General features: G+C 47.1%; 1 protein-coding gene across 4 annotated transcripts in view; it reads right to left on the reverse strand.

The window, feature by feature from the left end:
- Positions 1 to 14,597, reverse strand: part of LOC116942420 (transcription cofactor vestigial-like protein 4) — a 56,047-nt gene that overhangs the window by 23,453 nt on the left and 17,997 nt on the right. Inside the window, exon 1 of one of the 4 annotated variants that reach the window (XM_032954325.2) lies at positions 1,236 to 2,115. The exons of 2 other annotated variants lie outside the window; for them this stretch is intronic. In XM_032954325.2, the coding sequence (XP_032810216.2) occupies positions 1,236 to 1,299 (64 nt within the window). In that variant the 5' untranslated portion in view covers positions 1,300 to 2,115. Of the gene's footprint in view, positions 1 to 1,235; positions 2,116 to 14,597 lie in introns of those variants that run through there. One more of the 4 variants, XM_032954326.2, reaches the window with a different exon arrangement.

A 14,597-nucleotide genomic window follows, 5' to 3' on the forward strand; every position in this document is an offset into this window, starting at 1 on the left:
TGATATCCACTGGCAAACCCGTAGCCCGTGGCCACACTTTGAACGCAAACTACATCAAAAGGCCACACACTTGGTTGGTCACGGGGCCATGGGTGGTGTGCTGTCTGTCACGTGTGGGAGGCTGACGGGTTTACTCCGGGGTGCATTGACTGCATCGCATTTTCATTTCCATCAGTGGTCCACGGTTTGCGGAAAGCTGCTGGAACAATCGGCAGTAACCACGGGGCCTGCTCGTGTGCGTCGGCCCATGATACGCAAGCTATCCGCTACCCTGTTACCCGTCACTCATTTTCCGAGGAAACTCTCGGGGAGCGTGAAAACTCCCGATTATCCGCAATCATCCGTGGTTGCTCCCGTCCCGCAACGCAGCGCGGCGTCCGATTAACGACGATTTCATTTCACAAGCGGCGTGGCACGGCAAGTTCATCCTCGTACCCGCGGATTCATCTGCGATTTTCCTCTGCAGACGAGTGGGGCAAATTCGCGGATGACTTCCACACGGCGCTGTGGGTGGAACGTGCAGGGTGGTCCAGATGTCTTGTGACGCCCCCCCCCCCCCCCCCCAATTATCTAAAAACTCGAAACTAATTTAAGTACGGTTTATTCAAAACATAAATGAATATGCAAAGGTAAAACGAAATTCGAGGTCATTTCATTTGGGGTCACAATACATTCGGACCACCCTGTACATCTCAGGTTCTATTATATGCGCGATGTCCGTCCATTGCCTATTGCAGGGGGCGCCGATTATTGTCCAAATCAAGCTGTCCACATGTGATAGCAAACACCGTATCATCACGCATTACTGCCCCGCTCCTGCGAGGTTCTTAACGAGGGGATGAGTAGGGGGAGTGGAGAGACGCGATCTATACGAACTGTGTTCCCAAGCAACAACAGCAAGACAAAGATCCCCCGTGTAGCCTTAACAGACTGCTGGGGCAAGTGCTGTTAGCGAGCACCTATGAGGGCCGGAACGGTACACGAGGGGGTGGGTGGCCAGCACCACGCCCGGCTGCCTTTGTCTCCCGAGTGGCGATGATTTTTACACACCACAACAGGTACTCATTTGAGGCTGAGTCGACCTTGGAGCGGTCCAGATAATCATAACTGGTGTTGGGTGTTCGTGAGCGGGGATAGAACTCGGGTCTCCGAGTTCAAAGCGCAGCGCGCTAATCGCTGCACCACCGCTCCCCAACAACAACAACAACAGCAGGAGCAGCAGCAAACAACCTCACCTGAGCATCCGAGCAGGGCAAACTTCCCATTCTTGATCGTGTCGAGCAGAGTCAAGATGTCCATGTCGCCGAGGCTGGCGGGCAGTTTGGCGGTGCAGCGCGCCGCCTCAAAGAGACAGCGGATGTCCTGGAGGTGCGCCAGCGTGTCACCTTGCAGGAGGAGCAGCCGTCCCCGGCCACTCAACTCCCTATCTGCGTGGCTAGAACTGCCACCAATCTCCAGTCTTACTACCGCTGCTTTCACACCGCACCCCCCACCCCCGCCGCCGCCTCCGACGCACACGCACACACGCGCGCGCGCGTGAGAAAAAAAATCGAACGTTGTTCGTGAGATTTGAAAGCGTGGCCAATCGCCAGCCCCGGTACGAGGGAGCCTCGTGAAGAGCGGTGGTCGCGCACTGTTCACTCTTCAGTCTTCACAACCATCACCGCCCCCCCATGTCGGCAACAGCCCGAGAATGGAGTGAGACGCCTGTGCCCCCCCCCCCCGACAAAAAATATTTTAATTCAAAGACCACGCACGGACGACTGTTCGGAGAAAATATCAAACTTTTTTTTTCCCCACGAATTATTTTGTAGAAACCGAGTTAGCCCCCGACCCCCTCCCTTTAGAGCCTTGTCGCACTACCACTGCATTAGTGACCCCCTCGACCACCCGCTCCCTGGTCTTGCAAGTGTCTTCCCCGGTCCTGCAGTCTCACTCCGCCTCTTTCCAGCTGCCGTGTGGGTGGAAGAAGGATCGGGCATTGAGAGAGCGGAGCGGCTGCGTTGAGATTTTTGGGCTATTCCGTGCGACTCGAGGAGCGCGCGCGCGATTGGCTGAGCGAAAGAAAGGGGGGGTGACACGGGCAGCTCTCTGCATCCACCTCCCTCCACACACGCCTCTCTTAAGGATACCAAGACAAAACAAAGATCCCTCTTATATATTGCCTTTAGCGAAGTGTTCTTCACTCAATTTCAGAAGGGCGGGCGGGCGGGCGGTGAGGACGGCGGGACACTTTTGCCGATGAGACAGCATCAGTGTGTGAAGGTTTGCCACACCATGTTGAAACCATTCGGGGTTGAACAGCACGATGGCGATGGGGGTGTTTTTACATGTTGTGTATTGTCGGGGGCAGCACTCAAGGCCGTGGGCGTTGCAATGAGGAACACTGCTTTGGCAGGCTGTCCGAGCAAGTGCTGTAAGCGAGCACCTATTAATGCACACGAGGGGAGGGAGTGGGGTGGGTGGCCAGCACCACGCTCGGCTGCCTTTGTTTCCCGAGTGGCGATGATTTTTACACACCACACCAGGTACTCATTTGAGGCTGAGTCGACCTTGGAGCGGTCCAGGACCGTTTCGGATAATCATAACTGGTGTTGTTGGTTGTGAGCGGGAATCAAACTCGGGTCGCTGTGTTCAAAGCGCAGCGCGCTAACCGCTGCACCACCGCTCCCCATATTGTCACACATGCAGCGTCCTCACACATTGAGTGCTTCTGAGCCCCCCCTCCACCAAAACAAGTTGCACTTATAATCTCAGGTTCAGAGCACAAACCCGAGATAATGTTTTGTTATTTCCTGGGATTGCTTGGACATATCATTTCCACTTGAGGATGATGAGCGGAACACACTTTGCTACCAATACTTTTGTTTGCAAATTTCATCGTGGAAATCATGCGACGCGGGGACATCTACTGGACATGTGAAAAAGAGCTTTATAGCTCGTCAGATTTCTCCATTAGAAATGAATATTCTGATTCTGACACTGTGCGGAGTTTAACGACACATGTTAGATTCGTCCATGCATATCATCGTCGTCTTCGTCATTGTCGCTTGCAGTGCATCTTCGAGGCATCGGAGAAAAGGGGCATGGCAGATAACTAGACGGGATTCACCCATTCGGAGAATGGATATGACATGTGGTAAACGGACGGGGAACGCTCTGATAGGCTGCACGAAAACTCGAGTTCCACGCCAGAGAGAATGCAATAGACAACCACTTACCCCCCCCCCCCCCTCGTTGATCTAAAAATGAACAAGAGACACTTAACACAAAGCTAGAACAAACCCATGATGTCATCCCTTTCTACAGACATACAAAAAGGTATTCTTTAAGAGCAAGCTAATGAATTCTTGGATGGCCAGAAAGGGAGAGCCTTGCTCGAAAAAAATGAGGTTTGGGAAACTGCGGGGCGGGGTGGGGAGTGAGAGTAGGAGGAGTGGGGAAAAGGGCAAGAGGGTTAGGCTGAATGACAAACACCTCCCCTACCCCCCCCCTTGTAGACCCGCTCACCACCACCACCCACCAAAACCAACTAACCCTACCCCGCAAACTGTGGCCTTCCAAATACGCCGGCAATTCCTGGTATTCCAAACGCGTTATTCCAAATGCGCGCGAGCGAGAGGAATGTCCCCACTGCGCTGCCCCTGCCACCGCTGTGGCGTCTTCTCTCGCATTACGCAACCAGCATTACCTCGCACTGTGCTGCTGCAGGTGTGCATGGGCACTACTGGCCAGGCCATCGGTCGTTTGTTGTTATTTGGAGTTCCTCCCCCTGGCATTTTGTTTTTCTTTCTGGATTCTATTTGCTTCATTGCTTATACTTATTTAAACTTTTTTGTTATTTTGCTTTTGCTATTTTGGTGGCCCAAGTCGCTACTCTTGCACTTGAGACTTCGTCCTGGTTTCTCCCACCCGGTTAAACAAAATAAATCTGAAACAACTCTACGCCGTGTCATCATCATCATCATCGGCCCTTGCTTACCCACTGCTGGACGAAGGCCTGCCCACTCCGTCATCATCCCTCACGGCCCAGAGCTCACTCCTGCGCATGAACCAATCTCGGCTCCATCTCCTCGCTCGTTCGCGCTTCTCTCCTTTGGCTTCAAATCCGTCACCCTTGCCGTCGTCCGTCGACCATCGTCTCGTCTCGCGATTTAATAATAATTATTATTATTATTTAACGTTTGTTTTAAAGTGCATTTCATCCGTAGATCCCAATGCGTCGCCGTGTATGCAAGGCAGGAAATAAACAGAACCTGCAGGGTAAACGGCAAGAACTAGGCGGGGCGGGGGGGTAAAGACCAATTTAAATAGGTGATTTTTCACGACAGACTTAAAATATATTAATGGATTCTGACTGTTATTAGCAAAGGCAAAACATTCCAGAGTCTGGGAGCTGCACTGGCAAAAGCCGGGATCACCCCAAGAACGGAGCCTTGGCCTCGGAGTGCTGAGGAGAAGGCGAACCGAAGATCTCAGGCAGATCGTTGGAGTCTAAAAATGGATCAGTTTCTGCGAATATTCTGCGGCTAACACATCGAGAGACTTGTAGGTCAGCAGCAGCAGGATCCTCTTTTTGCTTGACTGGCAGCCAACGCAAAAACAATAGAGGAGGTGTGATGTGCTCGCAAAACGGTGTGCGCGTGAGCCCAAGTACATTTTACTCCTATTAAGGTGGCAATATCCCTCTGTTTGTGCAGCGGCAAGAGTTACCAGGTTAGTAAGAAATTGGTGAACGCTTTGTTCAAATAAAGTGTGCATAAAGTTCATCATTAGAACGATAATATAAAAAATATTTTTTTTACATAGATCTTTTTTGCCTTCATGTCAGAGAAAAGCAAGCAGAAACCCTCCAGCTAAACATGCACCTATTAGATCATTACGAATAGGCTATATATACACCACTTCGAACCAGTCCCGCACGCAAAACATCCATCAGAAATATATGATACAATTCGTGAAATAATAACGAGGTCAAATTTTTTTGTGCAGTTTTTTTTTCTTTCCTCTGGAGCATAAAACAATTTCCTAAACAAACAAAAACCCGCTTCTCAATAAACGCGCAATGACACAAAATTACTTTCAAATGTGTACCGAGTCATTAGCAGCTGAAACGCAAGGCTGTGTAATTGAAGCATCTGCAAACAATATAGTTCATTTTCTACAGAGAAAACAAAAGTTCCGTCAGTTTCGAAAAAAAAGAGCGCTTTGTACGGAGCGTGGAGCAACAATTGCCATGTTCAAAGGACTTGCAATCACATCTGAAAGGCATTAAACATTTGCCATGTTTCCCTGTGAATAAACCGTTTATTAAAGCAGTGCAGAATCTCCAAGTTTTGTTTGCATTCAAAATGAATCCGCCTCATTTTCAACTACAAAGCTCACACCTACCGTTCTACTTTGAACTCCTGGTCATTGGTGTTTGGGTGACCTTTCAGCGTTTCAATAATCCACAGCATTGCACCTGCACCGTCGATGTGGCAGTGTGTAAGAGCGCTCGTTATACTTGGGCAAGGATGCTAAAAGTCAACCTTATCGGTAAACGTCTTTATTTAAGATTGTATTTTTTAAATACTTCCGCATAACAAAATGCTGCACCGTATTAAATAAGACGGTATAAAATATCACGATAAACATAGCTGTAGTTTTTTCATCCAACATTAATTCTATACGAATTAGAATGTATATATGTATTATGTAGAGTATATCTTTTACATATGTGACCAGTGGTTAGGTGCCCACACTTATGATTTGACATAAATTGCCATAATGAGTTCAGGGGTGAGTGGTGTTGCTATGCTTTCTCATTCAACAGGCCTCCTTAATTAATGGAGGCACACAATTGCCTTTCAGCACCAGCCACCGAATTAATTCCCCTAACCTTTACAATGCCTTTGATGTGCGCAACACCAGAGCAGGGAATTCGGGTGACTTCTCAGACGCGCATCAAAACTGTACAATGCAGCCACCTTGTGGAAAAAAAATACAAGCACACACACCACGAATTTTTTTTCTTCCTGTGACCCCTATCGGCAGAGACGATATGAAAGAAGTTTCACCTGACATTTGACAAAATCTACTTGACTGACTTGAACGCAAAAATATCCAGATTTGCTGCCTTTCGTGTGGTAGCGAGTTCACCACCGACGTTCAGGTTGGTGATTGAGCCAATGGGCAACTTCAGGAGTAGCCTCATGGTGAATATCTGCGATGCTGCTGGGGGGTGATCGAAGCGGGCAGTGGCTTTACTACATGGTCCGTGGTTTGAGATTGGTGACTGCAAGTCACACACTGGGCTATTAATTTTACGTACGTATATATGTTGAACTTAGTAATAGGGTTTTCCCCTTTTTTCTGGCAATCAGTTTCAAGGACAATGCATAATTATCATAGTATGTTTTTTGTTTGCATTTTGACTGCAGGTATTGTGGTTAATGCAGACATGAATCCTTGTAAAAAGGTTTCAGTTTTGTTGCCAGAAAAAAGGAGAAAAACCCTATTATTATGTTTTGGTACTGGCAAAGGAGGTCTAATGATGATGATATGTTGAACTTCTTTTCCACCGTACGTAGCCAACCATGCTAATTAATCCTGCGTGCGGGGGGAAGGACAACAAACTGAACACACAAAGCAGTTCTAAAAATGTACTTTCAATCTCAATTTTAAAGTGCATAGCTCCAGTGGCTTCCTAATATTGGAAGGAAGAGGCGTTCCAGACGGCCGCAGAAGCGCATCTGAAAGCACGCGACGTAGTGACCGTCTTTGTTCGACGGCTCGCAGCCAAAAGCCGATTCTGCGAGTGTGACCGGAGTTCACGTGATGATGGTTTATGGTCCTTGACGAGGATCAGCAAGGTATTGTGGTGTTTCACTTGTGGCAAGCGCTTTGTGTGTTATATGAGCGCGACCTTACAACACTGGTTTAAGAGAGCCATTCTCACCGGCGGCGGTACTGCCCCACTGATGTCGTTAGTTGGCCGTCGTGGCTTTATGGGGTTTGATAGTGGAAGCGGAGAGGCTTGTGGAGAGATTTGCTGATCCAAGACCAACGCCAGGGGGCCACTTGGGCTCACGGGGTGAACCAAGCCATCAGGTGTGACTCCCCACTAAGTTCGCACACGCGGTATTCTCTCGAGTTGGTAATCTACCAGTGGCCTACTTGATTTTTCAGTTTTTGGTTAGTTTTGTTTTGTAACGACCAAAGTTTGAAAAACACATGCATTTAGAATCTAAAGGTTATGGGTAGCACTGCCACGTGTTCTGGTTTTCCCAAGATCGTCATCTTCTGTGCTGGGAAATGTGCAAGTCTTCCCGGGGAGATTAAAAGTCCCGGCTTTTATGCGTATCACAACGATACTCTACGGTACACACCAATAAAAACAAAGCGTTTACATGAAGTTCTCTGCTTTTCTGGTATAATGAGATGGTCTTCTTTATACGATATGACCTGAAATTATTTTTTGTATGGTACCTCAGCAGCAACCCGAGTTGGGTAGGAGTTTTCGAATGACCAATGTCATTAAGATATGCATTTGTAATCTAAAGGTTGCAGATTACTACGTATGCGGCCGTAAAAGAAAAATAAACATCGATTAGACGACGTTTTGAGCAATGCCCTTCTGGATGTGCTGTGAATAAGAGCCATTACTCGAAATGTCGCCGATTATATTTTTATTTTTAAGGCCACAGTGTTCTTGACGAATGTGTTGAGTTATGATGCGTGCTTTTGCACCACTGCCAAAGCAATACCGCTAAATAATGTTTACCTATGTGCTCGGTAGGTCAACGATGAGTTTTTTATCCGTTTTTTTTATCAACTGTGAATATAGCGTCTCCTGTGGCTGCAGGGTCCACTGGCGCTAATTTCATACACCATGCAGAACTTGAAAATAATTTATTTCCTCACGCATGAGTCGATGCACACACTGCGAGTCTAATAACACATTTCAAGCAATGCATCGTTAATCTCCTAATAATGGCACGTGCAACAGCACTTTCTGTAAAATATTTCCAAATTCAGCAAGGCAATATATCAAAAGATATAATATGGTAATTATACAAGGCATATATTATATGCTCCCGCCATACAAATTACCATACGGTCATTTGTTTATGTTCGTTAATGTGTTTTTACGTCACCGCGTGTTTCCAACAATAATAACAACATCAGTAAGGCATTTACAACAGGCCAACTTATGCACACACTTTAATTTGTATTTGTCACAACCTGCTGAGTTGTTCTGAATGAACACTTTGTATTCAACCCATACAGAACGCAACTACTGTACATATACACACGACCGAAGCCGCACAGTGTATTCTGAATCTTAGCAGCAAGATCACATTGTGGATCTGCGGTTGCCACTGGTTCCTCCTTTTCCCAGAAGTATTCTGTTTTTGGGGCAGCTGCCCCTTGGAAATCTGAAAGCCCTTATCAGGACATTAAAAGTCCCATTTATATGTCAGTTACGTATTAACACACCGCTCAAGATGAAGCATTGAAATGGAGTTATCTCCTCTTCAGGTCATGTGGGCTATTATTTTTGCCATGATGATAATAATAATGATAAATTCTATAGCTCGGTAAAACATCGCAGGGCCATCATACCGTGATATTATTAAAACATCAGGGTATAATGTAAAATGCATTGCAGTGCCTTGTACCCTGCTACTGGAGCAATCGTATTATGGTTTGCCATCTTTTCCACAAACAAAACTCATTATATTTTACTCAGCCTAGCTGTATCAAAACTGTGCAGTCTACTGTCATATAGTTCAGCACAATACCAGGACCAGATCTCAGTACAGAATCAGAATCTTTGTTTATAGTGGAGGAATCCGATGAGCTATAAAGCTCTTTTTCACCGATGTCCAGTAGGGGTGGGTCAGAATGTTACAAGAACAACAAACAATATGAATACACGATGGGAGTGCAAAGTATAGGAAAGGCTTGCAAATCACCCCCAAAACAATGTTTTTGTTTATTTCACCAAGTAAAGCCCACTTAGCTATTAGCTTCTTTTTCAGAAGTGACCTCGCCACAAATAATAGCTCAACCAAGTGGTTTGTGTGGAAATTTATTGCAGCCAAATACTCTAAATCATGGGTCGGCAAGCGGCTCTTTAAGTGGCTGGGCGTCGTGGCGCGTAACCTATTGAGGGCCATCACCGTCTCGTGTTCACGTGCATTGCGGCTCGTGAAATATTGATGGGGGTTTTTTTTACCGAATTTGAAAAAAATTGCTCTTCTTGTTATTTTGGTTACCGACCACGGATCCAAAAGCATGTTTATAAATGTGGAGGGAAAGGAGGAAACACCTGAACACTGAAGCAAATTCCCACACAACTTGGGGGTCAAACTTGGGCAGGTGGCAACCTTTACTATGAACCCAGCCACCTGGGTTCCAATTCTCGGGCCATGGCTATATCAGTGGCGAATATATTGTCATGAGCAAAAATATGGGTGGGTGATATCTAAACCAGGCCTAATACTACCCCTCCTTCACCAACCAACCTGCAATGGTCACGTGTGGTTAACTCATGTCAAACAACCCCTACGACAATGCGGTGTGGGGAAGGCCTACATATAACAGTGCCGTGACGAAGCCGCTGCTAATTAGTATGTTAGTACATGACCAACCCCTATCCTCATTGTATGTTGCCACGAAGGGCCATCGCTCGAAACTTCACGTACTTTATGTTTTCTTAAGGTCGGGGTGTTCTTGATGAATGTTTACATGTTTTGTTTTAATTGGTGCTCATGCACCACTGTCAATGCAGCAGGAGCATCACCAAATAAATGATTGCAGGCAAGTGCTGTGTTAGCACCTCCGACGAGCGCGGTTGGCTACGTACGGTGCGAGAGAAGTTCAACATACGGTGCACACGTGCGACTTTTGACCCCCATAGCCACGCTAGCAACGGCCGCATCTATGCTCGCACATGCGGTTCAAAGTTTGATGATTAACACTGCGGGGAATTAGGCCGGAATTAAAGAAGCAAATCCACCGTGGGGTTAACAACACATTTCAGCAAGAGCTGATCAGAAACATCCCACGTTGGGTATGGGTTGAAGTATTTTGAAAACCTTGCCTACGGTAACGCGACGTAACATTGTTAACGCGCGCGTGCCGCACGATACGTTGAAGATAATGCGCAAGGTATGTTGAAGGCAAGCGGACTTTTTTGAGACGGATTTACGTGACAAAGTCACACGCGGGGCCCGTCGCCAGAGGAGCGCCCCGTCAATGTCGAACACAGTCACTCGAGGTTGTAGTTATTATTACGCAAAATTCCACCGACTACCACGCCGCTCCCACATCGCCGATGAGTTCTAACGCATGGGAGCCTTAAAAAAAACAACCCCTACACAGCTTTAACCAATTTAAACCCCGCATTTCTCATGTCTTGCTCCAATGAGCCAACAAGAGGGGCTGGGTCGAATGATGTCATCCCTTTGCTCGGCAAGCCCCCGAGTGGAACAGGATGTACGTACAGTACGGCAATGAGTGGCCTGGCAACCCGCAGCACATGAACACCCCCCTCCCCATACGTACACCAGCCCTGACATGATACCTGCCTGTGTGCCTTGTGCACTCAAAGACTAAAGATCCCGGATAGCCTTGAGAGACTGTTTGGGGCACAAAGTGCTGTCGGCGAGCCGCCTATGAAGGTGCATTCTGAATCTCGCGCGCGCGCTCACAATGCCCCTCGCTTCACTTCCACCCCGAGTCTCTCAAACTCCAAAAAACACCAAAAAAGAACCCCCCCCGTGTAGGCCTGCGACGGACTGTTTGGGGCACAGAGTGCTGTTGGCGAGTAGCAGCGCCGGCAACACGCCCGGCCGCCTTTGTCTCCCCCCCAGTGGCGATCTATTACGCATCGCACCGGGTACTCATTTTGAGGCTGAGTAGACCTAGGGGAAGTCGACCTATGGGAAGATCGGTTTCAGATACTCGTCACTGACGTTGGCCGTGAGCGGGAATAGAACTCGGGTCACCGGATTCGTAGCGCTCTACCGCTGCACCACCGCTCAACACTCTTCCACGCACACTCGATGTCCCCCAAGTTTCCAACTCTTCCCACACACACCCTTACGACTAACCCGCCCCACACAAGTCCACTGCACATTACTTATTGACAGCATCGCGTCTTTGATCCGACGCCACCCAGCAACGAACTCTGGCTTCGCGCGCAAAACTTTATAAACTAGGTCAACTGAACAATTGCAGGCGGCGAACCTCGCAAATGCGTACGGAGCTACTCGAAACTCGCCTCGGGGCTCCTCTGAAAAATTGTACCCGCAGATTGCACTGCCAATGGCCACGCTCGTTCATGTTTTTGTTCCCGTTTCATCTGAAGCTCTCGGCAACTGTTGGCCGAAGCGCTGTTTACACAAATGTCAATTTACTGTACCAGTAAACCTCACAGGTTTGCTACTGAGCATGGGAGGCTAATTGTCAGAACTGTACTAATTACGATGGCAGTGTTCATAACTGAACAATTACGCAGTATTGGCATGGTCATTACGGCAAAGCCGTGCCCACAAACCCGGGCCCACCCAGAGTTTGACGCCCAACAATGGCCAACGTCAATGGCGAGCGATGTCTGAACCGGTCCTGACCTCCCACACCTGCTTTGATGAAGCTGACCAGCTTGGTGAAGTATGGTCAAACAATACCAATGCCTGGCACGACATGATGAGGTCTTCATCCAGCAGTGGATGAAGACCTCAAAAGTGCTTTCAATCACTTTTGCAGTGGAATTTGCATGGCAATGTCCCTTCTTGGGAGCGAATTTGCATGGCAATGTCCCTTCTTGGGAGCGAATTTGCATGGCAATGTCCCTTCTTGGGAGCGAATTTGAATGGCAATGTCCCTTCTTGGGAGCGAATTTGCATGGCAATGTCCCTTCTTGGGAGCGAATTTGCATGGCAATGTCCCTTCTTGGGAGCGAACCCAAACTTTCTGTCCAACATATCAGCTTATAGAGTAGTGTTAATGTTAAATGAACATATTATATATTTCCATTGAAATATGAAAAACTAAGTACGTTATTAGTGTTAATACTGTTAAATAATACCGCGATACCAATCATTTACCCAGGAAAGCCTCACTACATTTATTTTTATTTTTCCAGAGGATGCCGTGACATCGGGATGTTTGGCCAACACCATTGACGAGTGTTTGGGCTCGTGGGCGACCGGATAATCTGGAGAAAATCCACAAATACGAGGGGGGGTGCCACTGAGCACCACAATTGCTCACAATCCACTGTGGGGTGAATGCCTCTCCACATCGTGTTGCTCTTGGGGAGCTCTTTGAGCATACTTCATCACGCCGGTCAATTTGGATTGGTGAAACGGTGGTGGTGCCGTTTCAGATATAACTTAAAATTATTTTAAGTCACGCGTATAAATCGAACTCAGGTCTCCGGATTCATGAAGTGCGCCAACCACTGTTGCCACCATTTCACCCTGAAGAGCTTCAATCCTTCTTCAATCAACCCAACCATAAGATGCGCATACTGCCCGCAATGGGTTGGCTAACGGCGTGTGGTCCGATGAATTGGTTACCATATCCGTACCCTCTATTCAAAGTCCGTTTCAGCTGAGAACAATCCACAGGATGATGTGAAGGGTGTGTGTGGCGTGCAGTAAGTCACGTGTACGTAATTATCGCATGAGGAGGGGGTGGGGGATTTCCCCCCAGATGACTCAACAGCTAAGGAAAAGATAACAGCGTGTGAGCGATACGGGCGCAGCTTTTTATATGGTACACGGGTGATCTGTTGCGGGGCGTGGGGGTGGGAAGAAAAACCGTCGAGATAAAGGACAAAAGATAATCTGACCGCCGTTTACTCCGTTGTTGGTGGGGAGTTGCAGCTAAAATGTCTCTTTAATTCTTGAAATAAATTATTTAAAATAAAGACAAAATGCGTATTTTGCCTATATTTCCTGAATATTGATTCGGCTTTTTCAATACATTTTCCCCCTGAAGGAATTTACTGATAGCATATTGATCACTGTTGTCCCTATGATCACTGTTACATTGCATTATGGCTTTATTTTGGTGATTTCCAAAACGTTTTTTGGTTTGGCCATGTTTTTGTGTATTGTAGTACAGAGTTAGACTGATGGCCTTAATCTTAGATATCTTGTGGTTGTTTTACTTGCATCCCACTGGGATTTTTGCACAGCGTTGGTGTACGGTGCTATTTCAGGAATATTTTGATGTTTTTTTACTGGATTTTCTGTTTGCACAGTCACATAGTCACTTTAAGATGTTTTCTTGTTCGTGTTTTTAGTTTTTTGTTTGTTGCGGTTGCACCCGATTCAAGAGCCGAATGGCTCACAGGGCTATACCAAATAAATGGAAATATGAGAATAATTATTAACTCAGGAAATCCTTATTGATACTCGAGACTCATTTACTTCACTGGTATGTTTGGCCAATTATATAATGAGTGTTTGGCTTCATGTGGAAAGAAAGCAGAGAACCCCCATATAGGAGGGGTGAATGAAGCTCTACACAGACCCAAGAAGCCGTGGCTTCATTGCCATCTCCTGGCCACCTCATTGCAGCATTGCGTTCAACACCTGGTCACCCATCCAAATACTAACCAAGTTCAAGCCCACTTAGCGTCCGAGATCTGGTGACCATGGGTGCATTTAAGGTGATCTGCTCGTAGGCTATTCGTCTTGTCAAAGGCATCTTCCACAAGTGACCCTTGACATCAGCATGCCCTCATCAGTCCATTACTGCGTGAGTTTCCCACGGTCCCTAATACCCATGCTATGCTATCGTCATTTTTTTATTGAATTTTATGAGCTTTATTTAACAGTTCGCTTTAGTATGCATTACTGAGTTTGCTCTACCCTGGCTTGTGTGAAAACCCCACCTGAGAAAGTCAGTCGGTAAAGCGGTCCGTTTATTTCGGTGTAAGGTCCACTCAATCAACTTAGAAGCTGCTTTGTCAATGGCGAACCAGCCGTAACAGCCGTTGCGGTAGCACGCATGTTACATGGCGAAGCGAGGGTATACAGAGGCTGCATGGAACAAAAGCAGGGATTTTTTTTATATATATAAACATGGCTATTAAACAACCAGAGCCATGTATAATGGAAATCTAGACAGCGATTCAAAATAAAAAAAGGCCTTCTGGCCCAGTGTGGCTCAACTTTCCCCCGACCCTCCACCGTCATCCTTTTCGTGATCACCAACTTTTATGTTCACGTGCAACGTAAGCCTCTGCTCACACTACACGCACCTGATGGTTGGTAACCACGGAAAGCTGGACCGTGGAGGGGTGGCGGGGGGGGTCACGCGGACTGGAGTTGAGAAACACTCCGCTGGAGAGATAGCTATGAGGCTAAAGTTCTATCAGGGCCCCATGGTGTTTAGTGCAGTCTCCAACTATAATTCCCGTAATCTCTCTGGCCTATCTGTCTTCTATGTCGAAGGGCCATTGCCTGAAACGTCGCCTATTATATATTTGTCCTCTATCTATTCCACAGCACAGCGTAAATCTATTATAATGGTCACAAACATACATCTTTCTCTCGAGTGACATTAACTCTACGAGCCTGTTGTCCACGTGG

The sequence above is a fragment of the Petromyzon marinus genome, chromosome 14 (genome assembly GCF_048934315.1).
Source record: "Petromyzon marinus isolate PM22_M1 ecotype Great Lakes invasive population chromosome 14, UKy_Petmar_22M1.pri1.0, whole genome shotgun sequence".
In the NCBI taxonomy this organism is placed as follows: domain Eukaryota; kingdom Metazoa; phylum Chordata; class Hyperoartia; order Petromyzontiformes; family Petromyzontidae; genus Petromyzon; species Petromyzon marinus.